At 53.3% G+C, this 23,002-nt stretch overlaps 1 protein-coding gene across 1 annotated transcript; it reads right to left on the bottom strand.

The window, feature by feature from the left end:
* Nucleotides 1–1,025: 1,025 nt before the first annotated feature.
* Nucleotides 1,026–19,285, bottom strand: LOC144735579 (non-POU domain-containing octamer-binding protein-like). The gene is made up of 11 exons (XM_078618012.1): nucleotides 18,656–19,285; nucleotides 16,681–16,901; nucleotides 13,740–13,886; nucleotides 12,604–12,758; nucleotides 10,201–10,293; nucleotides 9,341–9,537; nucleotides 7,427–7,511; nucleotides 6,653–6,746; nucleotides 5,780–5,828; nucleotides 2,243–2,355; nucleotides 1,026–1,136 (listed from the first exon to the last, which is right to left on the bottom strand). The coding sequence occupies exons 1-11, from the start codon at nucleotides 18,867–18,869 to the stop codon at nucleotides 1,065–1,067; spliced, it is 1,440 nt and encodes a 479-aa protein (XP_078474138.1). The 5' UTR covers nucleotides 18,870–19,285; the 3' UTR covers nucleotides 1,026–1,064.
* Between the last annotated feature and the right edge of the window lie 3,717 nt (nucleotides 19,286–23,002).

Below are 23,002 nucleotides of genomic sequence, written 5' to 3' on the forward strand. Positions count from 1 at the left end.
GCTGGGTTAATGGGCTGGGTGATTGGGACATTAGGTGGCTGGGTCATGGGCTGGGTAATTGGGTCATTAGGTCACGAGGCAAGGTGGGGGCGGGGCGCGTTCAGGTTAAAGGTCGCGGGGTTTGGGTGGTGGGATCAGGGAATAAACTACTGCACTACTGTAAAAAAGGGGGTCAAATGTCAAGCCCAGGTCATTGTGTGTGTGATTCAGAGTGTGGGAGGGTGTGTGTGTGAGGGTCAGAGTGTGGGAGGGTGTGAGGGTGTGTGTGTAAGTGTGGGAGGGTGGGTGTGAGGGTCAAGGTGTGGGAGGGTGTGTGTGTGAGTGTGGGAGGGTGTGTGTGTGATTCTGAGTGTGAGAGAGTGTGTGAGGGGGTGTGTGTGTGGGAGGTTGTGATAAAGGGTGCTCATTGTGCATCATCGAGTCTCGGTGTCTCGGGCTCTGCCAGTCTGTGTGTCTACGTCTCAGTGTCTGACTTTATGTGAAAGTCTCTGTGTGAGTATCAGTGTGTTTGTGTATCAGTGTCTTTGTGTACGTCTGTGCGAGTATCAGAGTGTGTGTGGATATCTGTGTTTCAGTGTGTCTGTGTATGTATCAGTGTGTCTATGTGAGTATCTGTGTATATTGGTATCCGTGTGTCTTGTGTATCTGTTTGTCTGTATATGTGTATCAGTGTGTCCATGTGAGTATCAGTGTGTCTGTGTGAGTATCAGTGTGTCTGTGTATTTGTATCTGTGTATCAGTGTGTCTGTGTGAGTATCTGTGTGTTAATATGTCTGCGTATTTGTATCTGTGATCAGTGTGTCTGTGTGTTAGTATGTCTGTGTATCTGTGTATTTTTATCAGTGTGTCTGTGTATCAGTGTGTTTGTGTATCAGTCTGTCTGTGTATCAGTGTGTCTGTGTATCAGTCTGTCTGTGTATCAGTGTGTCTGTGTATCAGTGTGTCTGTGTATCTGTGTATCAGTGTGTCTGTGTATCTGTGTGTCTGTGTATCAGTGTGTCTGTGTATCAGTGTGTATCAGTGTGTCTGTGTATCAGTGTGTCTGTGTGTGTCTGTGTTCAGTCTCAGAATCGAGCTCTTTTAGCTTCAAACTCCGTTGAATCGGCTCTGGGTCCAAAGCCTGGGTTCACTCCCATCTAACGACATACACACACGGGGAGAGGAGAGACAGCGTGCGAGAGACACGGGGAGAGAGACACAGGGAGAGAGAGACACGGGGAGAAAGACACGGTGGGAGAGACACGGAGGGAGAGACACGAGGAGAGAGACACGGGGAGAGACACGGGGAGAGAGACATGAGGGGCGAAGAGACACGGGGAGAGAGACACGGGGAGAGAGACACTTGGTTAGCAGAGTCACCCAGGTTGCTCCAAGACAATTCCTATGGGTGACGCTACAATGCTGGTTGCCATGGAGATGGACACGAGTTTCAATAATGCTGGTTACTATGACGATGATTACTACTGGACATCTGTGAAACTACTGGACATGTGTGAACAAGAGCTTCATAGCTCATCGGATTACTCCAGTAGAAATATTCTGACTATGCTGTTTGCCCACGGAGCTATGGAGCTTGTGTCACATGGGGCGCCATGGTGGCGACACGTTCACCATCTCGCCTGGTGTACAGGAGACTGTGGGCTCAATCCCGGCCCCGACATATTTGGAGTTTGCGTCTCTCTCTGTCTCCCCGTGGTGGTCGCGTGGACTTTTCTCCGGGTCCTCCGGTTTTTCCCTCCACATTTAGAATCAACGTCACGGCATTTAGAGACTTTTGCCGCTGCTATGAATGTGGCCAGGAGGTAGCTTCTGAACAAGAGTTACAAAGCAACTCAGTTGGTCCTTACCTGGTAGAGTAAAAAAATAGTTCAGACTTCTTGGTTCTTTCGGTAAAGTCACGTAGAAGGTAAATAATAAAATAAAACATTATAAAATAATTCTCACGACGTTTCGGCCAAAACGCAAGCAGCCGTCCTCATGTGAAGAACAGACCTGTTCGGAAAGACAGCGTCTGAATTCATTCATTCAGACGCTGTCTTTCCGACAGACCTGTTCTCCACCTGAGGACGGCTGCTTGCGTTGTGGCCGAAACGTCGTGAGAATTATTTTATTGTTTATTTTTATTATTTTATTATTTACCTTCTATGTGACTTTACCGAAAGAACCAAGAAGATGAATCCCTGCAGTCACGAAAGCTTGAAATAGAAATAGTTCAAAATTTTAAATTGCTAAGGAGCCTCACCTGGGGAACCTGGGGGTTGGCGAACTGCCCGAAGTTGATGTTGAAGCCTGGCTGGTTGCCGTGGTTACCGGGCAGCCCCCCTCCTCCTCCTCCTCCCCCTCCCACAAAGCCCTCTGTCACAGCAGCAGCAGGAAGAAGATCAGCGGCATTACAAGCTTCCGCTACACAAACCTTACGGCAGGACCCCGGGATCCCGAATAAACGGAAGTCAAAATCGTAATTAGTTGATTTATTGTTGCCGACTCCGTCCCACCGCGCACAGAAACGCCGCGACCCGCCGGGCGCGGATCGCTCGGCTGTCATCGTCGTGTCCAAGCGCGGCGGCAAGGACTAATGCTGCACAAGAAACTAAACTTTGAAACTTTTTTTACTCTTAGGTTTTTCGGTAAAGTCACGTAGGTAAAAATAATAATAAATGAAAAAAAATCAATTAAATCACGACGTTTCGGAGGCAACACAAGCTTCCTTCATCAGGTGTAAAGAGGCAATAACTGTAGTGGGAGTTATTTGTGACGGGGCATTATTATTATATAGGGTAAGAGGAGGGGGAGGAGCCAAGTGGGACGGGTGAAGGATGGGGGGGGGGTTTGGGGTGTGGGTGGAGCCAGGAAAGTGAAGGAATGAAGGAACTAAAAGACCGCGTCACGGATGGTGGAGGGGGGACGCAGAGCGGGGGAGAGTAGCGGTTGAGGTTTAACATGTCATTAACATGTCATTAACATGTCATTAACATGTCATTAACATGGTTAATCACATCTTTCCAATGATCGCTCAATTTAAATCCATCTTCTCGGTTGAGGTTATGTCTGTGTTTGTACATCTTCAAATGTAGAATTTTAAACTTTTGTCGGCGCGTCGCGTAGAGCTGGTCGAGAGGGACAGGTCGCCATGGCGTTCGCCTTCGACGGACGTCAAATGACGTCGCAACGCAGCTCATGCGAGAGCCCCGGGGGGGGGGGGGGGCTTATGGGACCCCCCCCCCCGGGGTTCCGCCACGAGGTTCACATCGTGAACAAAGATCCCCCCCCCCCCCCGCCAGAGGACGCAACCGGGTACCCGATACCCGTACCCTACCCGATACCCGGCTACCCGTACCCGGCTGGGTACGGGTAGCCGTTTGCGACCCTGGTGCGGCCGTTTGCGACCCGGGTGCGCCGGGTACGGGTACGGGTAGGCCGTGAGTCACTGGTGAGTAACCGTTTGTCACTCATTTCGGGTAGGGTACGGGTAGGGAACGGGTACCCGTACCCGGCCGGGTATAGGTACGGGTACCCATTTGCGACCCTGGTGTGGCCGGGTACGGGTAAAGAATCAAAACCCGTTTGCGACCTCTGCCCCCCGCCCCCCGTACAGCCTGAGCACAGGCTGGTGAGTGCTGTTGGTAGCCAGTAGCAGCACCGCACCGGGCACTCGTTTGAGGCCGAGTCGACCTAGAGGCGGCCCAGGATGGATTTGGATCACCGCATTCAGTGGTGTTGGCAGTGGCCGTGAGCGGAACTCCAACTCTGGTCGCTGGTTTCAGGGGTGGCAGTACGGGACTCAAGTCGGGTGATTATTTCGTACTCTATTCATCAAGGCCGTGATTATAATATCATTATAATATAATAATAATATAATGTAATTATAATATAATTATATTATTTATTGGGGTGGACACCCCCCCCCCCCCCAATATTCAAATATGCTCAAAATGTCCCCCCCAATATATTGCTATAGAATCAATTTCTGTTTATATGATTGTGGTTATGGTTGTACTTTATAAATCCCTAATCTCTGCCATTACATACAATGAAACAAGAAAAGGTAAAAAAAGAAAAAACAGAGCAATGTAATACATTGCACTATTAGACATTATTGTTGTAAAAATAAATAAAAGTCCATCCGATGTGTTAGTGAATTTTTGTAATATTTTAGGCAGGAAATTAGTTTTCAAATTTAGATTTGTTTTCTGGGGGGGACCCCCAGACCCCCTGGAAGATCTGGGTCCCCCCCAATGTTGACTCCACGGCTACGGCCTCGCTATTCATACCAACTCAGGTGACCGGTTCATTCGAGGCTATTAACGAATTGATACCCGGGTTGTGTGAAGATTAGCTTCTAATGATCTGGAAATGCCTCCGGTACAGCCACAGAAAGCTTCTCGAACTATGTGGTCCAAAAAGATGTTAAATAATGTAACTGCCAGAGAACATTCATGTCGCATTCCAAGGTGAGCAGGGAATGGGTCTGACTCCTGGCCACGTGGCTTTACCTGGGCCTGCCCACTATCATGAAGGTCCTTATTGATCGTGAGCAGAGGGTCAGGGACTCGGAAAGCACGAAGAACAACCCAGAGCCTGAACCTACTGATGGTATCATAGGCCTTGACCAAGTCAATAAAGCAGAGATGTAGGACTTGTTGGAATTCCCTACACCTCTGCTGTAGCAGACGGACAGAAAATATGGCGTCTGCACAGGACCGCCCCAGTCTAAAACCACATTGGGTCTCCGCAAGCCTCTCCTCAGCGTGCCTGGCAAGGCGATGTTGAATAATCCTTGCCAGGGGCATTTCCGGCACACGGAGGAGTGAGATGCCCCTGTAGTTGTTAAAGTCTGTGCGGTCCCCCTTCTTTAAAAGGGGGAGACCAACAGGGCATCCTTCCAATCCTGCGGAACCCGTCCAGTGGTCCAGACGGTTGTATTGATGATAATTGGTTTTTTACCCTTCTATCTGGCAACAAAACTGACACCTTTTTACAAGGAGTCATGTTTGCATAGACCACAATACCTGCAGTCATAATGCAAACAAAAAACACAACTCTGATAATGTGCACTGTCCTTGAAGTTGATTGGTCCACACCTGAGACAGCTTTCCTTAGAGCCTAGTCTCACATGGGTTGGACCAGATGACGCCAAAAGGCGTACAACTCAAAGACAATGCAACATCAGAGTATGAGAGCTCGGGGTAAGCATTTACACCATTGGAACCTCATTTGCCAGTAAAAATATGATAATTGTTTTTTTACCCTTCTATCTGGCAACAAAACTGACACCTTTTTACAGGGCAGTCTGCGCACAGACGCCACCCTCCCTCAGCTGTCCACTCGAGGGGTCATCTTTGCCAGGCGCTTGTTCTGGTCTTAGACTCTGGGGATCACTCCTCGTACTTCCTCAACAGACGGTGGCGTGGCACCATCAGCCAGCCACCCACAAGCAGCGGCTACCTCCACTATGTGAGGGCACAGCAGCAACGACAGGGTCAGCCCCACCTTGCCCGAGGATGTTATCCGAGCTGACGAGTTTCCCCTACCCCAAGACCTCATAGAAATGCTCAGAAATTCTGCGAATCTGTTCCTGGAGGTCGGAGATCGAATCAACGTTCTTTGTAGAAGTTGCTCTTTTGATGCAATGAATTCATTGTGAGTGAGCTGTCCCCGTGTCTCTCGCTTTCTCTCCATGTCCCGTGTCTCTCTCCGTGTCTCTCCCTGTCTCTCTCTCCCCGATTCTCTCTGTCCATGTGCCCATGTCCTCGTGTCTTAGTGTGACCCCGTGTCTCACCCTGTCTTCCTTGATTCATTCCAGGAACTTGTTCCCTTGGCTGCTGGACCTGAGACATCAACAACATCAACATTACACCATCATCAACATCATCGTCATCCACATCATCGTCATCAACATTACACAGACCCGTGTCTCGCTCAGTGTTCTGTCTTCCCGTGTGTCTCTCTCTATCCGTGTTCTCCGTCTCTCCCCGTGTCTCTCTCCCCCTGTCTCTCTCCCCCTGTCTCTCTCCCCGTGTCTCTCTCCCCGTGTCTCTCTCCCCGTGTCTCTCTCCCCGTGTCTCTCTCCCCGTGTCTCTCTCCCCGTGTCTCTCTCCCCGTGTCTCTCTCCCCGTGTCTCTCTCCCCGTGTCTCTCTCCCCGTGTCTCTCTCCCCGTGTCGCTCTCCCCGTGTCTCTCTCCCCGTGTCTCTCTCCCCGTGTCTCTGTCTCCCCCGTCTGTCTCTGTCTCCCCCGTCTGTCTCTCTCCCCGTGTCTCTCTCCCCGTGTCTCTCTCCCCGTGTCTCTCTCCCCGTGTCTCTCTCCCCGTGTCTCTCTCCCCGTGTCTCTCTCCCCTTGTCTCTCTCCCCGTGTCTCTGTCTCCCCCGTCTGTCTGTCTCCCCCGTCTGTCTGTCTCCCCCGTCTGTCTCTCTCCCCGTGTCTCTCTCCCCGTGTCTCTCTCTCCCCGTGTCTCTCTCTGTCTCTCACCCCGTGTCTCTCTCTCCCCGTGTCTCTCTCCCCGTGTCTCTCTCCCCGTGTCTCTCTCCCCGTGTCTCTCTCCCCGTGTCTCTCTCTCCCCGTGTCTCTCTCTCCCCGTGTCTCTCTCTCCCCGTGTCTCTCTCTCCCCATGTCTCTCTCTCCCCGTGTCTCTCTCCCCGTGTCTCTGTCTCTCACCCCGTGCTCTGCGAACTTGGCTCTGAATCGCTCTTCCTGTTCCTTCTGCTTCTTCAGCAGTTCCTCCTCACGGCGTTTACGCTCCTCCTCGTACCTAGAGAGACACAGAGAGATACAGCGAGACATGGGGAGAGAGATGAAGAGAGAAAGACACGGGGAGAGACACATGGGGAGAGAGACACGGGGAGAGACACGGGGAGAGACAGACGGAGAAAGACACGGGGAGAGAGACAGAGACACACACAGGCACGGGGGGAGAGAGAGACGTGGGGAGAGAGCGGAAGAGAGAGACGGAGAGATGGCGAGAAACAGGGACATGATCAGGGGTTGTAGCATCAATGTGAGACTCGGGGTGAGATTTACACATTCATGTGCGTGTCCCTGTTCCCCCGTGTCTCCATGTCTGTTTGCCTGCCTGTGTTCCCGTGCCTCTCTTCCCATATCTCCGTGTCTCCCTATCTCCGTGTCCCCGTGTCTCCCTGTCTCTCTGTGTTCCCGTGCCTCTCTTCCCATGTCCCCGTGTCTCCGTTTCCCCTGTGTCTGTGTCTTGAAGTCCCCATGTCTGTCTCTCTCTGTGTCTCCGTGTCTCTCCTTGTCTCTTTCCCCCGTCTCAGTGTCTCTGTCTCTCTCCGTGTGTCCCTGTGTGTTCCCGTGTGTCCCCCGGTGTCCCCTGGTGTCCCCTGGTGTCCCCTGGTGTCCCCGTGTGTATCCGTGTGTTCCCGTGTGTATCCGTGTGTCCCCGTGTGTCCCCGTGTGTCCCCGTGTCCGTCTCACCTCATCTCCATCATCTTGCGTTTCTGTGCCTCAGAGTTTCTCATTTCCTCAAATCGTCTCAGCTCCTCCTCACGGCGCATCAAGTCTACCGGCATCATCACAAACATCATCACAAACATCATCACAAACATCATCACAAACATCATCGTCGTCGTCGTAGTCATCGTCATAAACCTTTTCATCATCATCGCAATCGTCGCCGTCGTCGTCATCGTTGTTGGGGGGTATTGGGAAGGAACTGCATTCACATCGGCCCCTCCCCCCCACAGCTGTCATCGCCCTGGGCCCCCCTCAAAGTGGAACCCAGCCCTGGGCAGGCCAAGCAGAGGTGGTGGGAACGCAGCCACAAGTCTCCTTCTTCACCCCTTGTGGGCCTGTGCTAGTGCAGTGCTGTTTGTAGTGTCAGCCAATAAAACTACTCGGTAGAGCAAGCGCCAGTGTTGCCGTACAAATAGTGGGGGAAGGCCCTTTGCTATTGAAGCCCCCAGGGTCTGGAATGCTGTCGCCAATAAACTGCAACTTGGATCACTACCTGTGAGATCTTCACTCAAAACTGCTCTAGAGGAGTTGTACACCCCTAGCTGCCACTGCAATTCAGTGGCCTGAAATCAAATGTATCGCTCCGGATGACCGCTGCAAAGTATGATCTTGAGTTTTGATTAGTGTGCTGATCATTAAAGGTGCATTGAAAAATGTTGATACTGCTACTGATGCTCCTGCTGTTATGGAGCGACTCATGCAGCCAGCTATGTCTGCAAAGTTTGGTCGTACATGTTATGTGTATATCGTTTATTGTTACATTTGAATCACAGTTCCTATGATCACTGTTACATTGCTTTTATAGCTTTATTTTGGTGATTTAGAAAAGTTTTGGTTTAGCCATGTTTGTGTGTTGTAGTACAGAGTTAGCCTGATAACTTTAATCTAAATTGTCTTATGGTTGTTATTGTTTGACTTGCATCCCACTGGGATTTTTGCACACAGCGTTGATATGCGGTGCTTTCTCTGGAAGACTTTGCTGTTTTTTCCTGGATTTTTCTGTTTGCGTGTAGTCACTTTAAGATGTTTCTTGTTCATATTTTTGTTTGTTGCGGTTGCACCCGATTCAAGAGCCGAATGGCTCACAGGGCTATACCTAATACATGAAACTGAAATGAAAACTGAGTGAGAGCAGGTCAGTGGTTTGGTGGGTGGGTGAGTGAGCGGGTGAATGACAGTGGTTGAGTGAGCGGGTGAATGACTGGGGGAGTGAGTGGTTGGATGGATGAGTGGTTGGGTGAGTCGGTGAGTGAGTGGGTGAGTGACTGGGTGAGTGAGTGACTGGGTGAGTGAGTGGGTGAGTGACTGGCTGAGTGACTGGATGAGTAAGTGGGTGGGTGAGTAGGTGAGTGAGCGGGTGAGTGACTGGGTGAGTGAGTGGGTGAGTGAGTGAGTGGGTGAATGAGTGGGTGAGTGACTGGGTGAGTGACTGGATGAGTAAGTAGGTGGGTGAGTGGGTGAGTAGGTGAGTGAGCGGGTGAGTGACTGGGTGAGTGAGTGGGTGAGTGAGTGGGTTAGTGAGTGGGTGAGTGGGTGAATGAGTGGGTGAGTGACTGGGTGAGTGACTGGATGAGTAAGTGGGTGGGTGAGTGGGTGAGTAGGTGAGTGAGTGGGTGGGTAAGTAAGTGAGTGGTTGGGTGAATGAGTGGGTGAGTGACTGGGTGAGTAAGTTGGTGAGTGGGTGAGTAGGTGACTAAGTAGGTGAGTGAGTGAGTGGTTGTGTGCTTTAAGCAAACTCAGTGAGCCTTACCCGGTAAAATATCTACATATGTATATTTCCAATTTATGTTTATTAGATATGTAATTACACAGAGAAGACACTAAACATGTAATGCTACGTGTGTTTGAGTGTCAGTCTCTGCGGCTTGGGCTCACCCTGCCTCATCAGCATGGCCTGGTGCTCCACGTGGGCGCCCTCCACGTCGAGCTCCAGCCGCTCGGCCGCCTCGCGCACGTTCAGCTCCACCGTCTCCTTCTGCTGCCGCTCCATCTGCTCCAGCGCCTTCCAGCGCATCGCGTACTCGTACTCAAACGTGCCGGGCTGGGCAAAGCGTGGGGCACACTCCCTCTCCCTGTGGATAGACAGACACACAGAGACACACAGGGACACGCACACAGACACACAGAGAGACACACAGAGACACACACAGAGACACACACACAGAGACACACACACAGATTACTCGTACTCAAACGTGCCGGGCTGGGCAAAGCGTGGGGCACACTCCCTCTCCCTGTAGAGACAGATAAATAGAGACACACAGAGACACACACAGTGACACACACAGAGACACACACAGACACACACACAGAGAAACATAGACACACACACAGAGTACTCCGACTCAAACGTGCCGGGCTTAGCGAAGCGCTACAAACCCAGCAAACTGAGTTTGATTCTCACTCGCGGCCCACACCAGTGACGATTATCTGAATGGGACCTGGCCTTCCGCTAGGTCTACTCAGTCTCAAATGAGTACCTGGTGCAGTGTGCAGTCAACTTCACCAATGGGGAGACAAAGGTGGTCGGGCGTGTGTGATGGTGGCCACGCACCCCCCTCATGTGCCAGTGCCGGCCTTGATGAGGTGATGCTTGCTACTAACAGCAGTCTGTTACAGGCTATTCCCATGTCCCCGTGTCTCTTCATGTCTCTGTGTCCCCATGTCTTTGGTCTCCGTGTCTCCGTGTCCATCTCTCCCCCGTGTCTCTATATCCCTGTTTCCCCACGTCTCACTTGGAATACTGGGGGTGCTTCTGGAGGTGTTTGTCGAGGATTCCATCTTCATCCAGATGCTCCAGGGGCTCCACAAGCACCGGGCGCAGAGACCTAACAACAACACCATGAGCAACATCATCATCATCAGTAGCATCATCATCAGCACATGGTAATGCTATGGTGGCTGTGGTGGTGGTTGTTGTTGTGGTGGTGGTTGGTGGACGCTAACATTGTGGTGGTGGCTGTGGTGGTGGTTGCCAGACGCTAACAGTGGTGGTGGCTGCGGTGGTGGTTGCCAGACGCTAACACTGTGGTGGTGGTGGCTGTGGTGGTGGTGGTTGCCAGACGCTAACACTGCGGCGGTGGTGGTGGTTGCTGAACGCTAACACTGTGGTGGTGGTGGCTGCGGTGGTGGTGGTGGTTGCCGGTCAGCAACGCTGCTGTGGATGTGAGCAATGCCATGGGAGGAAGCCCGACACTCATTGACTGTCCCCCTCGTGGTGTTCGTAGCCGCCAGTGCTCAGCGGGGGGCTCTGGAGGGGCGGAGGCAGAAGACTGAATCCCTGCCCTCGCGGTTCCTCCAGAAATGGCAAAGCAAACCCACTGCGCGTGGCCACGCGGAATGTTTGAACTGCTCCTGCTGTAACGAGGCTGCCATTCCTCTACCGGGAGCTCGAGTGGTACTGCCTGGACCTGTACGAATGTACGGAGAACTCCTTTCGCACCGTGAGTAGCCAACCGTGCCAATCAGACGTGTGGGGGAAGGAGAACAAACTAAACCAGGCTGGGTTCAACCAGGGCGGATTGTGTGAGGAGCTCACAAATTCTTGAAAGATCTGGACACATTTCCGTCTGTCAGCTCCTCCGGCAGGCAAGGCTGCGTTGGCTGGGTCATGTAGCCCACATGCCCGGCCACCGCATGTCCAAACAGCTTCTGTTTGGCTGGATAAGGGGGGCTAAATGGGCACGACACGGGCTGGAAAAAAGATGGACTGATGCGGTACGGGAGGACGTGGAGCTGAGTGGACTTGCCGAAGACCGGTACCAGCGGTGTCAAGATCGGCTTCTGTGGAGGAGGTTCGTGAAGGACGCTGCTGGAAAGTTGGAGGCAGTCGCCCTCCAACATCAACGGAGGGCGGAGGAGCGACGCTCACAACAACGAGCGGAGTGCCGGGCGGCTAAAACACAGCGAGTTGGCACAGTAGGGGGCATAGGTGGTGCATCTACCGGTGACCTCAGTCAGTGAACCCACGGCACCTGCTGGGTCTGTCCCGTGACCACCTGTCAGCAAGCCTTCGAGACTTTACTTGGCCTTAAAGTGCACCTAGCCTGGCACAGGCGCCTTGGTGATGTCACCGTCACTTAGTGGCGAATGGCGGTTGTTGTTGTTGTTGTGTGTGTGGAACGGTGATGTAGCCGTTAGCGGGTGGCGCTATTAACCCGGCTACCCGGGTTCAATTCCCGCTCACGGCCAACACCAGATGACGATCATCTGAACCGGTCCTGGGACTCTCCTAGGTCGACTCAGCCTCAATTTCTAACCTCGCGCGAAGTGTAAAAACATTTCCACGAGAGACAATGGCGGCCGGGCATGGTGCTGCCACCCACCCCCTCGTGTGTTGTTGCTGCGGCCTTTACCGGTGCTACTCGCCAACAGCACTTGCCCCAACAGTCTATGAAGGCAGTAGCGGAGGATCTTTGTGGGTGTGTCTCCGTTTGTCTCCATGTGCCTGTGTGGGTGTGTGTCTCCGTAGGTGTATGTTTCCGTGGGCGTGTGTCTGCGTGGGTGTGTGTCTCCGTGGGTGTGTGTCTCCGTGGGTGTGTGTCTCCGTGGGTGTGTGTCTGCATGTGTGCGTGTCTCCGTGGGTGCGTGTCTCCGTGGGTGTGTGTCTGCGTGGGTGTGTCCGTGTGCGTGTCTCCGTGGGTGTGTGTCTCCGTGGGTGTGTGTCTCCGTGGGAGTGTGTCTCTGAGAGTGTGTGTCTGCGTGTGCGTGTGTCTCCGTGGGTGTGTGTCTGGGGAGCGGTGGTGTAGCGGTTAGCGCGCTGCGCTACGAACCTGGCAACCCGGGTTCGATTCCCGCTCACGGCCAGCACCAGTGACGATTATCTGAACCGGTCCTGGGCCTCTCTTAGGTCGACTCAGCCTCAAATGAGTACCTGGTGCGATGTGTAAACATCGCTACTGGGAGACAAAGGCGGCCGGGCGTGGTGTTGGCCACCCAACCCCTCGTGTGCCGTGCTGGTCTTTCATAGGTGCTCGCTAACAGCACTTGCCCCTACAGTCTGTGAAGGCTATACGGGAGATCTTTGTCTTTGTGTCTGAGAGTATTTGTATTAATCTTGCTGACTGGTCAGTGCGTGGCGGCGAGCGGTGGGGGGTGAGCGGTGAGCGGTGTGGGGTGAGCGGTGGGGGGTGGCGTACGAGGTGAGTAGATAGTTGCTCTCCCTGCAGCGGTCGAGAGCTTTCTTGGCGCTCTGCTTGGAGGCGAACTCCACGATGCCTCTCCCCGTGGAGCGACCACGGTCGTCGACGATCACGATGGCTCGCTCCAGCTGGCCAAATACAGAGAAGGCCTCCTGCTCCCCGAGAGACCCACAGACATGGGGAGAGACACAGAGACACGGGGGGGGGGGGGGGGGGGGGGGAGAGAGACACAGTGACACGGGGGGGGGGGGGGGAGAGAGACAGAGACACGGGGGAGGGGAGAGACACAGAGACACGGGGAGGGGGGGGAGAGAGACAGAGAGAGAGACACGGGGAGACACAGAGACACGGGGAGGGCGGGAGAGAGACACGGGGAGCCAGAGACACGGGGACAGACACAGGGAGACAAGTGATTGAGTGATTCAGCTCATGTGTGTGTGTGTGGAGACGGCGGTGTTCTGGGTTCGTGCGCTGTGCCCACGAACCCAGAAACCCGAGTTTGATTTCTGCTCGTGATGAACCGGTCCTGGGCCTCTCCTAGGTCGACTCAGCCTCAAATGACTACCTTTGTGCGGTGTGTAGTAAACATCTCCACTGTGGAGACAAAGGCGGCCGGGCGTGGTGCTGGCCACTCACCCCTCGTGTGCCGTGCCGGCCTTCATAGGTGCTGCCACTCGCTAACAGCGCTTGCCCCAAGTCGGTTTAGGCTACTCGTGGGATCTTTGTCTTTGGGTGAGTGAGCGAGCGAGTGATTGAGTGGTGACTGGGTGGGTGTGGTGAGCGAGCGAGTGGGTGGGTGGGTAGTGAGTGGATGTGTGGTGGTGAATGGGCAAGTGGGTAGTGAGTAACTAGGCCAGTGAGTGGGTGGGTATTGAGTGGATGCGTGGTGGTGAATGGATGAGTGGGTGGGGGAGTGAGTGGGTGAGTGGTGAGCGTGTGGTGAGTGTGTGGGCATGTGAGCGGCGAGCGTGTGGTGAGCAGATGTGCGAGTGAGTGGTGAGCCAGTGGTGAGCGAGTGGTGAGCGAGTGGTGAGCGAGTGGTGAGCAGATGTGCGAGTGAGTATATGTGCGGTGAGTGAGTGGTGAGCGAGTGGTGAGTGGTGAGCGATGAGCGAGTGGTGAGCCGTCCTCACCTCGAGCAGCTCGTTGGTGACCTGTGGGGAGAGGTTGCGCACTCGGAGGGCGCCGCTGTGCGTCGCGAACCTCACACGAAGCTCGCGGCTCCGCACGATCGTCCCGTCCAACTCAGCCTTGGCCATCTCGGCCAGCATCCTCGTACGCTGAGACACGGGGAGAGACACGGGGAGGGAGACACGGGGAGGGAGACACGGGGAGGGAGACACGGGGAGGGAGACACGGGGAGGGAGACACGGGGAGGGAGACACGGGGAGAGAGACACGGGGAGAGAGACACGGGGAGAGAGACACGGGGAGAGAGACACGGGGAGAGAGACACGGGGAGAGAGACACGGGGAGAGAGACACGGGGAGAGAGACACGGGGAGAGAGACACGGGGAGAGAGACACGGGGAGAGAGACACGGGGAGAGAGACACGGGGAGAGAGACACGGGGAGAGAGACACGGGGAGAGAGACACGGGGAGAGAGACACGGGGAGAGAGACACGGGGAGAGAGACACGGGGAGAGAGACACGGGGAGAGAGACACGGGGAGAGAGACACGGGGAGAGAGACACGGGGAGAGAGACACGGGGAGAGAGACACGGGGAGAGAGACACGGGGAGAGAGACACGGGGAGAGAGACACGGGGAGAGAGACACGGGGAGAGAGACACGGGGAGAGAGACACGGGGAGAGAGACACGGGGAGAGAGACACGGGGAGAGAGACACGGGGAGAGAGACACGGGGAGGGAGACACGGGGAGGGAGACACGGGGAGGGAGACACGGGGAGGGAGACACGGGGAGAGAGACACGGGGAGAGAGACACGGGGAGAGAGACACGGGGAGAGAGACACGGGGAGAGAGACACGGGGAGAGAGACACGGGGAGAGAGACACGGGGAGAGAGACACGGGGAGAGAGACACGGGGAGAGAGACACGGGGAGAGAGACACGGGGAGAGAGACACGGGGAGAGAAACACGGGGAGAGAGACACGGGGAGAGAGACACGGGGAGAGAGACACGGGGAGAGAGACACGGGGAGAGAGACACGGGGAGGGAGACACGGGGAGGGAGACACGGGGAGAGAGACACGGGGAGAGAGACACGGGGAGTGAGACACGGGGAGAGAGACACGGGGAGAGAGACACGGGGAGAGAGACACGGGGAGAGAAAGCAATGGGGAGAATGAGACACGGGGAGAATGAGACACGGGGAGAGAGACGAGAAACAAGGGGGCAGAGAGACACGGGGAGAGACGCGGGGACATGGGGAGAGAAACACGGGGAGAGACGCAGAGAGAGAAAGCAATGGGGAAAATGAGACACGGGCAGAATGAGACACGGGGAGAGACAGAAACACGGGGAGAGACAGAGACACGGGGAGAATGAGACACGGGGAGAATGAGACACGGGGAGAGACAGAGACACGGGGAGAGACAGAGACACGGGGAGAATGAGACACGGGGAGAGACAGAGACACGTCACAAATGTCAGACCCCCCCCCCCAGGTGCGTGACGTCATTAATGGACGGCTCCCAAGTAGTGGCACATCTTCCTCACACCAATCTCTGATGTCGTTGTCAAACCACTCTGGGCGGGGTCTTCCTCTCTTTACGGCTACTTTCATTTTTCCCAAACAACAAACTTTTAATTCTCCTGTTGTCATCCATTCTCCGTGTGTCCAACGAGTGCCAGTTTGTTATCATGGGACCTTTTGCCCAGTAGCGAAGTATGAAAAATAAGAAAAGGTTTTACCCTTTCTGGCATTAAAACAGATTTTCTTGGTTCTTTTGGTAAAGTCACGTAGAAGGGAAATAATAAAAATATAAAATAATAAAATTCTCACGACGTTTCGACTGCAACACAAGCAATCATCATCAGGTGTGAAATTCACAGCAATAAAATTTGCTGTAGATATAAATAAAATTATCACGTTTCTTGCTGTGGATTTCACACCTGATGATTGCTTGTGTTGCAGTCAAAACGTCGTGAGAATTTTATTGTTTTATTATTTTATTGCTTCCCTTCTACTTTACCGAAAGAACCAAGAATATGAATCCCTGCAGTTACGAAAGCTTTAAATAAAAACTTAAACAGATGTTAACAAACAGATGACCCTTTTCACAGTACTTGTGAACATGCTCTGATAATCGCTGCTCATCCTGAGCTATGAATGCTGATCCGTGCGTCGCCTTTGGACTCGTCGCCTTTTGCCGATCTCTGCTGTCACACCGCTAGCGAGACGAGGCCATAAGGAAGGCCGGGGGGGTAACGATTTTATTATTTTATATTATTACCACAGCGTGTTTATTTGCATGTTCTGTGTGTGGTTACTTCAGCACTTAATGCCTTGCCGAAGGTAATCTATTTGGTGTTTGAGCATCTTAACACAACTCCAGTTTCAATGCCAGAAAGGGGTAAAAGTGACAATGTCCTTCCCAGCACCACCTGCACCACCATCACCTTGTCTTCCTCTACGTAGGATCCGCTGCATTGGGGACACCCAAGGTGGCCTTCCGCAGTGTAGGCTGTACTGTATCGTACTTGGGATCATGGGGAGTGGTGGTGGAGCGGTTAGCACGTTGCGCTGTAAACCCAGAAACCCGAGTTCGATTCCCACTTAACGGCACCAACACCAGTGACGATTATCTGAACCGGTCCTGGGCCTCCCCTAGGTCCACTCAGCCTCAAATAAGTACCTGGTGCGGTGTGTAGTGAAAATCACCACCTCGTGTGCCTGTGCCGGCCTTCATAGCTGCTACTCGCGAACAGCACTTGCCCCAACAGTCTGTTACAGGCTATACGGGGGATCTTTGTAGATGTAGTGCAGACTGTACCGTAGGCTGCCAGTACTCGGCTAGATTAACCCGATGGCTTATGTCGTGTGTACTGTAGACTGTAGCACTGTGTGGTGTAGACTGTAGTCGTACTGTAGACTGCCAGTTAGGAGTAGTACCAGGCGAATGAATCCGAAGCCCTTGCCCTTGCTGACGAAGGCCTCGGCCGCGTCTCCATAGCGCCGGAAGAGCGCCAGGAAGTCGGCCTCCCCGGTGTCGCTGGGCAAGTTGCCCACGAAGAGTCGGCAGCGCTGGGAGAACTCGCGCTCCGCCGCACGCAGACCCGGCGGCCCCGACGGCCCCGGGCCGCGCTGAGACGAGGAGCCTCCTCCTCCGCCACCTCCAGCGACACAGAGACAGAGACACAGAGACACGGAGACAAAGATCACCCCCTCACCCTGGTAGAGCCTTACCACCTCCAGCAACTCCCACGGCCGGCATTCGCCACTCAGTGGCGGTGACATCACCATGGCGCTTGTGCCAGGCTATGTGCACTTTAAGGCCACGTGAAGTGTCCAGGTCACGGGACAGAACCCACCACCACCTCCTCGAACTCCACCACCACCTCCTCCACCACCACCACCACCACCACCACCTCCTCCACCACCACCACCACCTCCTCCACCACCACCACCACCTCCAGCACCACCTCCACCAGCACCACCTCCTCCACCACCACGACCATCTCCCCTGACAAAGGTCGCACTCATTGCACACCAAGTGCTTTGCCACAACTGAACTACAATACCTCGCTGACCTCGCCATAAACCATCATCACGCGAACTCCCCCGGTCATCTTCGCAGCGGCTTTTGGTGAGCCATCAAACAAAGATGGCCACCACATCGCGCGGCCGTCTGGAACACGCTTCCTTCCGATACGAGGAAGCCACTGGAGCTATGCACTTTTAATTAATCTAGAATGACGAACTTATTTCTTTAGAACCACGTTTTGTGTTGAGCTTGTTGTCCTTCCCCCACACCTCCGATGAGCACGGTGAGCTACGTACGGTGCGAAAGAAGGTCACCATACATCAAACTCAACCATCATCTCCACCAACAACAACAACCGCCATTCGCCACTAAGTGGCGGTGACGTCACCACGACGCTTGTGCCAGGCCATGTGCACCTTGAGGCCACGTGAAGTGTCGAACGCCCGCTGGCAGGAGGTCTCGGGGCAGACCTTGCAGGTGCCATGGGTTGGCTGACTGAGATGACCGGTCGATCAACCAGCTGTGCCCCCTGCTGTGCCAACTCGCTGCATTTTATCCGCCCGGCGCTCCGCTCGTTGTTGTGGGCATCGCTCCTCTTCCCCCCGTTGTTGCTGGAGGGCGACTGCCTTCAGCTGCCCAGTAGCAGCAGCAGCGTCCTTCACGAGCCTCACCACCATCACCCCAACTAAACTCACCACCACCACCACCACTCACCTCTACTACCACCACCCCCATCAGACTCACCACCACCCTCACCAGACTCACCACCACCCCTATCAGACTCACCACCACCCCTATCAGACTCACCACCACCCCTATCAGACTCACCACCACCCCTATCAGACTCACCACCACCCCTATCAGACTCACCATCACCCCTATCAGACTCACCACCACCCCTATCAGACTCACCACCACCCCTATCAGACTCACCACCACCCCTATCAGACTCACCACCACCCCTATCAGACTCACCACCACCCCTATCAGACTCACCACCACCCCTATCAGACTCACCACCACCCCTATCAGACTCAGACTCACCATCACCTCCACCACCCTCACCACCACCCCTATCACCAGACTCACCATCACCCCCACCACCACCACCACCGACTCAACCACCCCCTCCAGACTCATCTCCACTACCACCACCAGACTCACCACCAGACTCAACACCATCCCCCCAACCAAACTCACCACCACCTCCACTCACCACCATCACCCCAACCAAACTCACCACCACCCCAACCAAACTCACCACCACCATCCCTATCAAACTCACAACCACCAACCCACCACCACCCCCACCATCCCTATCAGACTCACCACCACCATCAGACTCACCACCCCTATCAGACTCACCACCACCATCAGACTCACCACCGCCACCGCCGCCGCCAGAGCCCTGGAACGTGGAGTAAGACGAGGAGGAGGAGAAGTTGCCGCCGCCGCCGCTGCTGAGGTCGTTGCCGTCCGTGTCGTAATTTCTGGAGGACCCCGACGCCTCGTAGAAGCCTCCCCCACCACCTCCTCCACCACCACCACCTCCTCCGCTGCCTCCACGGCGCTTGCGATTCCTGTTGTTGGCGAACATGGCGAGGCCGGGAGACTCGCGACTCGAGCGAGAATCAGAGACGGGGGGTGAGGTGGAGGGAGAGGGAATGAGGTAGAGGGGAGATGAGGTGGAGAGGGAATGAGGTGGAGAGGATGAATGAGAGGGTGGGAATGAGTGAGAGGGTGGGAATGAGGTACAAAAACGAGGGATTGAGACGAGAGAGGGAATGGGATTTGGAGTGTGAATGAGAGAATGAACGAGAGAGTGAATGAGAGAATGAGTGAGAGAGTGAATGAATGAGAGAGTGAATGAATGAGAGATTGAAGAGGGAGCGAGGAGCGACTGTTGAAGGATTCGCGGTCTCGAGGCCGCAATGGCGGAGCGCAGAGAAAGAGAGCGCGCGCGACGTCTTCCGGAAGATAGGGCGGCGTTCAGAAACCCTTCTACTTGTTTCGGTAGAAGTCTTCTTCCTCCGGTAGAGGGGCGGTTTTATCTTCCAGTAGAGAGGGCGGCGTTCAGAAACCCTCTACCGGTCTCGGTAGAGATCTTCCTCCTCCGGTAGAGGGGCGGGTTTATCTTCCAGTAGAGAGGGCGGCGTTCAGAAACCCCTTATTCCACCACCGGTTTAGGTCTTCCGGAAGCCATAGGAGACCTCTGGGGGTTGTTAATGAACTTTTCTACCGGCACCGGTAGACGCTCTCTTCCGGAAGACCACGCGCGCGTTCAGAAAGTCTTCTTCTAGAAATGGAAGATGCCTTTCTCCACCGGTAGATGAAATGTTTCTTCATCTTCCGGAAGATGTGGTGTTGTTCAGAAACCCGTCTTCCGCCACCGGTAGAAGTGTTTCCAAAAGCAGTAGCGCACTTCTGCCTCTTCTGGAAGAGTTGGGGTTGTTCATTAACTCGTCCACCGGCCCCGGTAGCAAATCTTCGTTGTTTTATTTTATATTTATATCCTATGTGAGAATTATATTATTTTGTTTAATTTGTATTATTTTATTATTTCCCTTCTACGTGACTTTACCGAAAGAACCAAGAAGATGAACCCCACGTGACTTTACAGAAAGAACCAAAGAGTATGGATTCCTGCAGTCACGAAAGCTTCAAATCTGTATGCTGTAAATGGTTTTAAATAATCTATTTAAATAGTTTTCTTCTAACGGAAGATTTTCTCTTTCCGGAAGATTTGGTGGCGTTCGGAAACTCGTCTTCCTGCACCGGTAGAGAGTTTGTGTTTTTTATTATTGTAATCAACTCGTCTACCGGCTTCGGTAGAGATCATCTTCCTCTTCCGGAAGTGACACGTGCGCGTTCAGGGAGATGTTCTTCTAGATTTGAAGCTTTCGTGACTGCAAGGAATCATCTTCTTAGGTTTTTTCGGTAAAGTCACGTAGAAAGTAAAATAAAATAAAAAACAAAAATCACGACGTTTCGGAGGCAACACAAGTCTCCGTCATCAGGTGGGACCGTCACAGTCAGATTAGCTGTATCAAGTGAGGCAATGATTCAAGATGTAATCCCTTAAAAGCGAGTTGAGGGGGGAGGGAGAGGGAGGGGGGAGCTCATCAGACTATGGTAGCCAATGAAAGGAACGTATCGGGAGGGAGGGGGGGCGAGGCCAAAAGGGTGGGCGATGGACGTGGAAGCGCTTGTGCGCCAGCGGCCAATTACTGCACCCGCCAACACAATGGAGCGATTGTGCGCAAGCGACCAGCCACTGCACCCGCCAACACAATGGGCAGAGAGGAGGAGGGGAGGTCTAATACACATGATAGACAAAAGAACGAAAATGATGATGGGTACAAACTTAGGGGGAGCTCATCAGACTATGGTAGCCAATGAATGGAACGTATCGGGAGGGAGGGGGGGGGCGGGGGGGGGGGGCGAGGCCAAAAGGGTGGGGGACGGACGTGGAAGCGCTTGTGCGCAAGCGGCCAATTACTGCACACGCCAACACAATGGAGAGAGAGGGGGAGGGGGGGGTCTGATACACATGATAGACAAAATAACGAAAATGTCCATGTTTATACCAATGCTGGCTGAACAATGAAGAGAGTACTGTTAAAATAACTGGGGATGTTATTTTGATGTTATTTTAACAGTACCGTCCCCCACCCTTTTGGCCTCGCCCCCCCCCCCCGCCCCCCCCTCCCTCCCGATACGTTCCATTCATTGGCTACCATAGTCTGATGAGCTCCCCCTAAGTTTGTACCCATCATCATTTTCGTTCTTTTGTCTATCATGTGTATTAGACCTCCCCTCCTCCTCTCTGCCCATTGTGTTGGCGGGTGCAGTGGCTGGTCGCTTGCGCACAATCGCTCCATTGTGTTGGCGGGTGCAGTAATTGGCCGCTGGCGCACAAGCGCTTCCACGTCCATCGCCCACCCTTTTGGCCTCGCCCCCCCTCCCTCCCGATACGTTCCTTTCATTGGCTACCATAGTCTGATGAGCTCCCCCCTCCCTCTCCCTCCCCCCTCAACTCGCTTTTAAGGGATTACATCTTGAATCATTGCCTCACTTGATACAGCTAATCTGACTGTGACGGTCCCACCTGATGACGGAGACTTGTGTTGCCTCCGAAACGTCGTGATTTTTGTTTTTTATTTTATTTTACTTTCTACGTGACTTTACCGAAAAAACCTAAGAAGAAGATGTTCTTCTCGGAAAGGAAGATGTCTTCCGCCACCGGCGGATAATCTTCCAGAAGAAGTAGCGTAGTTCAGAAACCCGTCTTCCGGCAGCGGTAGACGTCTTCCGGAAGATGCGCGGGTGTCTTTTTGTTTGTCTCCTTTAACGGTCGCGAGATTTGAAAGGGAGCCAATCAGCGGCGAGCGCGGGCCGCACGTGACGACGAACAATGGGCTCGCCGCCATACTTCACCGCCGGGGTCAAGGCATGCGGCTAGGAGCGGTGGCGCAGCGGTTAGCGCCACGCTTAGCTTAGAACCCGGCGACCCGAGTTCGATTAAAGCGGATTTGGGCCTCCTCTAGGTCGACTCAGCCTCAAAGGAATCCCACTAGGGAGACAAAGGCGGCCTGGCGTGGTGGTGCTCACCCAGCCCCTCGTGTGCCACAGTGCCGGCCTTCATAGGTGCTCGCTAACAGCACTTGCCCCTACAGTCTGTTCAGGCTACACGGGGGAGCTTAATCTTTGGGGCCGTCCATAAATGACGTCACGCACCTAGTGGGGGGGGGGGGGGGTCAGACATTTGTGACGATGTGTGACGAGGGGGGGGGGTGAGAAATGTGACGTCACATCAAAATGCGCAACTTTAAATAAATATAGACAACACGTTCTACCTAATTAAATAGACTTTGTAATAAATATTTTCTCCTGCAACATCAGAGTGCAGCGCCACATTAAATCCGCACTACAATGACAATAGTTTAAAGCGATTTGAAGCATTTGGGGGGGGGGGCAGAGCTTTGTGACGTCATATTTGAGGGGGGGTCAGACATTTTTGTGACGCCGTGTGACAAGGGGGGGGGGGTAAAAAAATCAATAGTTTAAAGCGCTTTGAAGCTTTAAAACTATTGTCATATACTGAAGTGGGCATTGTTGGTGGGCAGCAATTGTTTCTTGCTGTGGTTGTCCCACCTGATGACGGACGCTTGTGTTGTGTCCGAAACGTCGTGATTTTATTTATTTTGTTTATTTTCTACCCACGTGACTTTACCGAAAGAACCAAAGAGTATGGATCCCCGCAGTCACGAAAGCTTCAAATCTTAACAATTAGTCATTACATTTTGACTTCAAACTTTGGTGACTGCAGGAATTCACATTCTGTGGTTCTTTTGGTAAAGTCAAGTAGATAGAAGAAAAAATAATCAAATAAAGTGAATAAAAAATAATAATACAAACATCACGACGTTTCGATCACTTGTGTTGCGATCGACATGTCGTGATATTTTTGTAATTTTTCATTCACTTTACTTTATTTTTTATTATTTTGTTGTTATTTTTCAACGGGTTTACTTAACTTGACTCCTCTGTTTGTCTGGGTCAAATCTTGTCATTAAAATTTCGTCCACTTCCCGTTGTCCAATTAATTCCACATTTTGCACACGGACTCAGATCCGGTGACAATGCATGCCTGTGTAGTGGTGATACGCGCTGGGGTAAGGATCGTGTGCCAGCGCGTAGTGATTGGCTGTGTGAGTTGGTGACGCGCGC

The sequence above is a fragment of the Lampetra planeri genome, chromosome 55 (genome assembly GCF_965212315.1).
Source record: "Lampetra planeri chromosome 55, kcLamPlan1.2.h2, whole genome shotgun sequence".
NCBI lineage: Eukaryota > Metazoa > Chordata > Hyperoartia > Petromyzontiformes > Petromyzontidae > Lampetra > Lampetra planeri.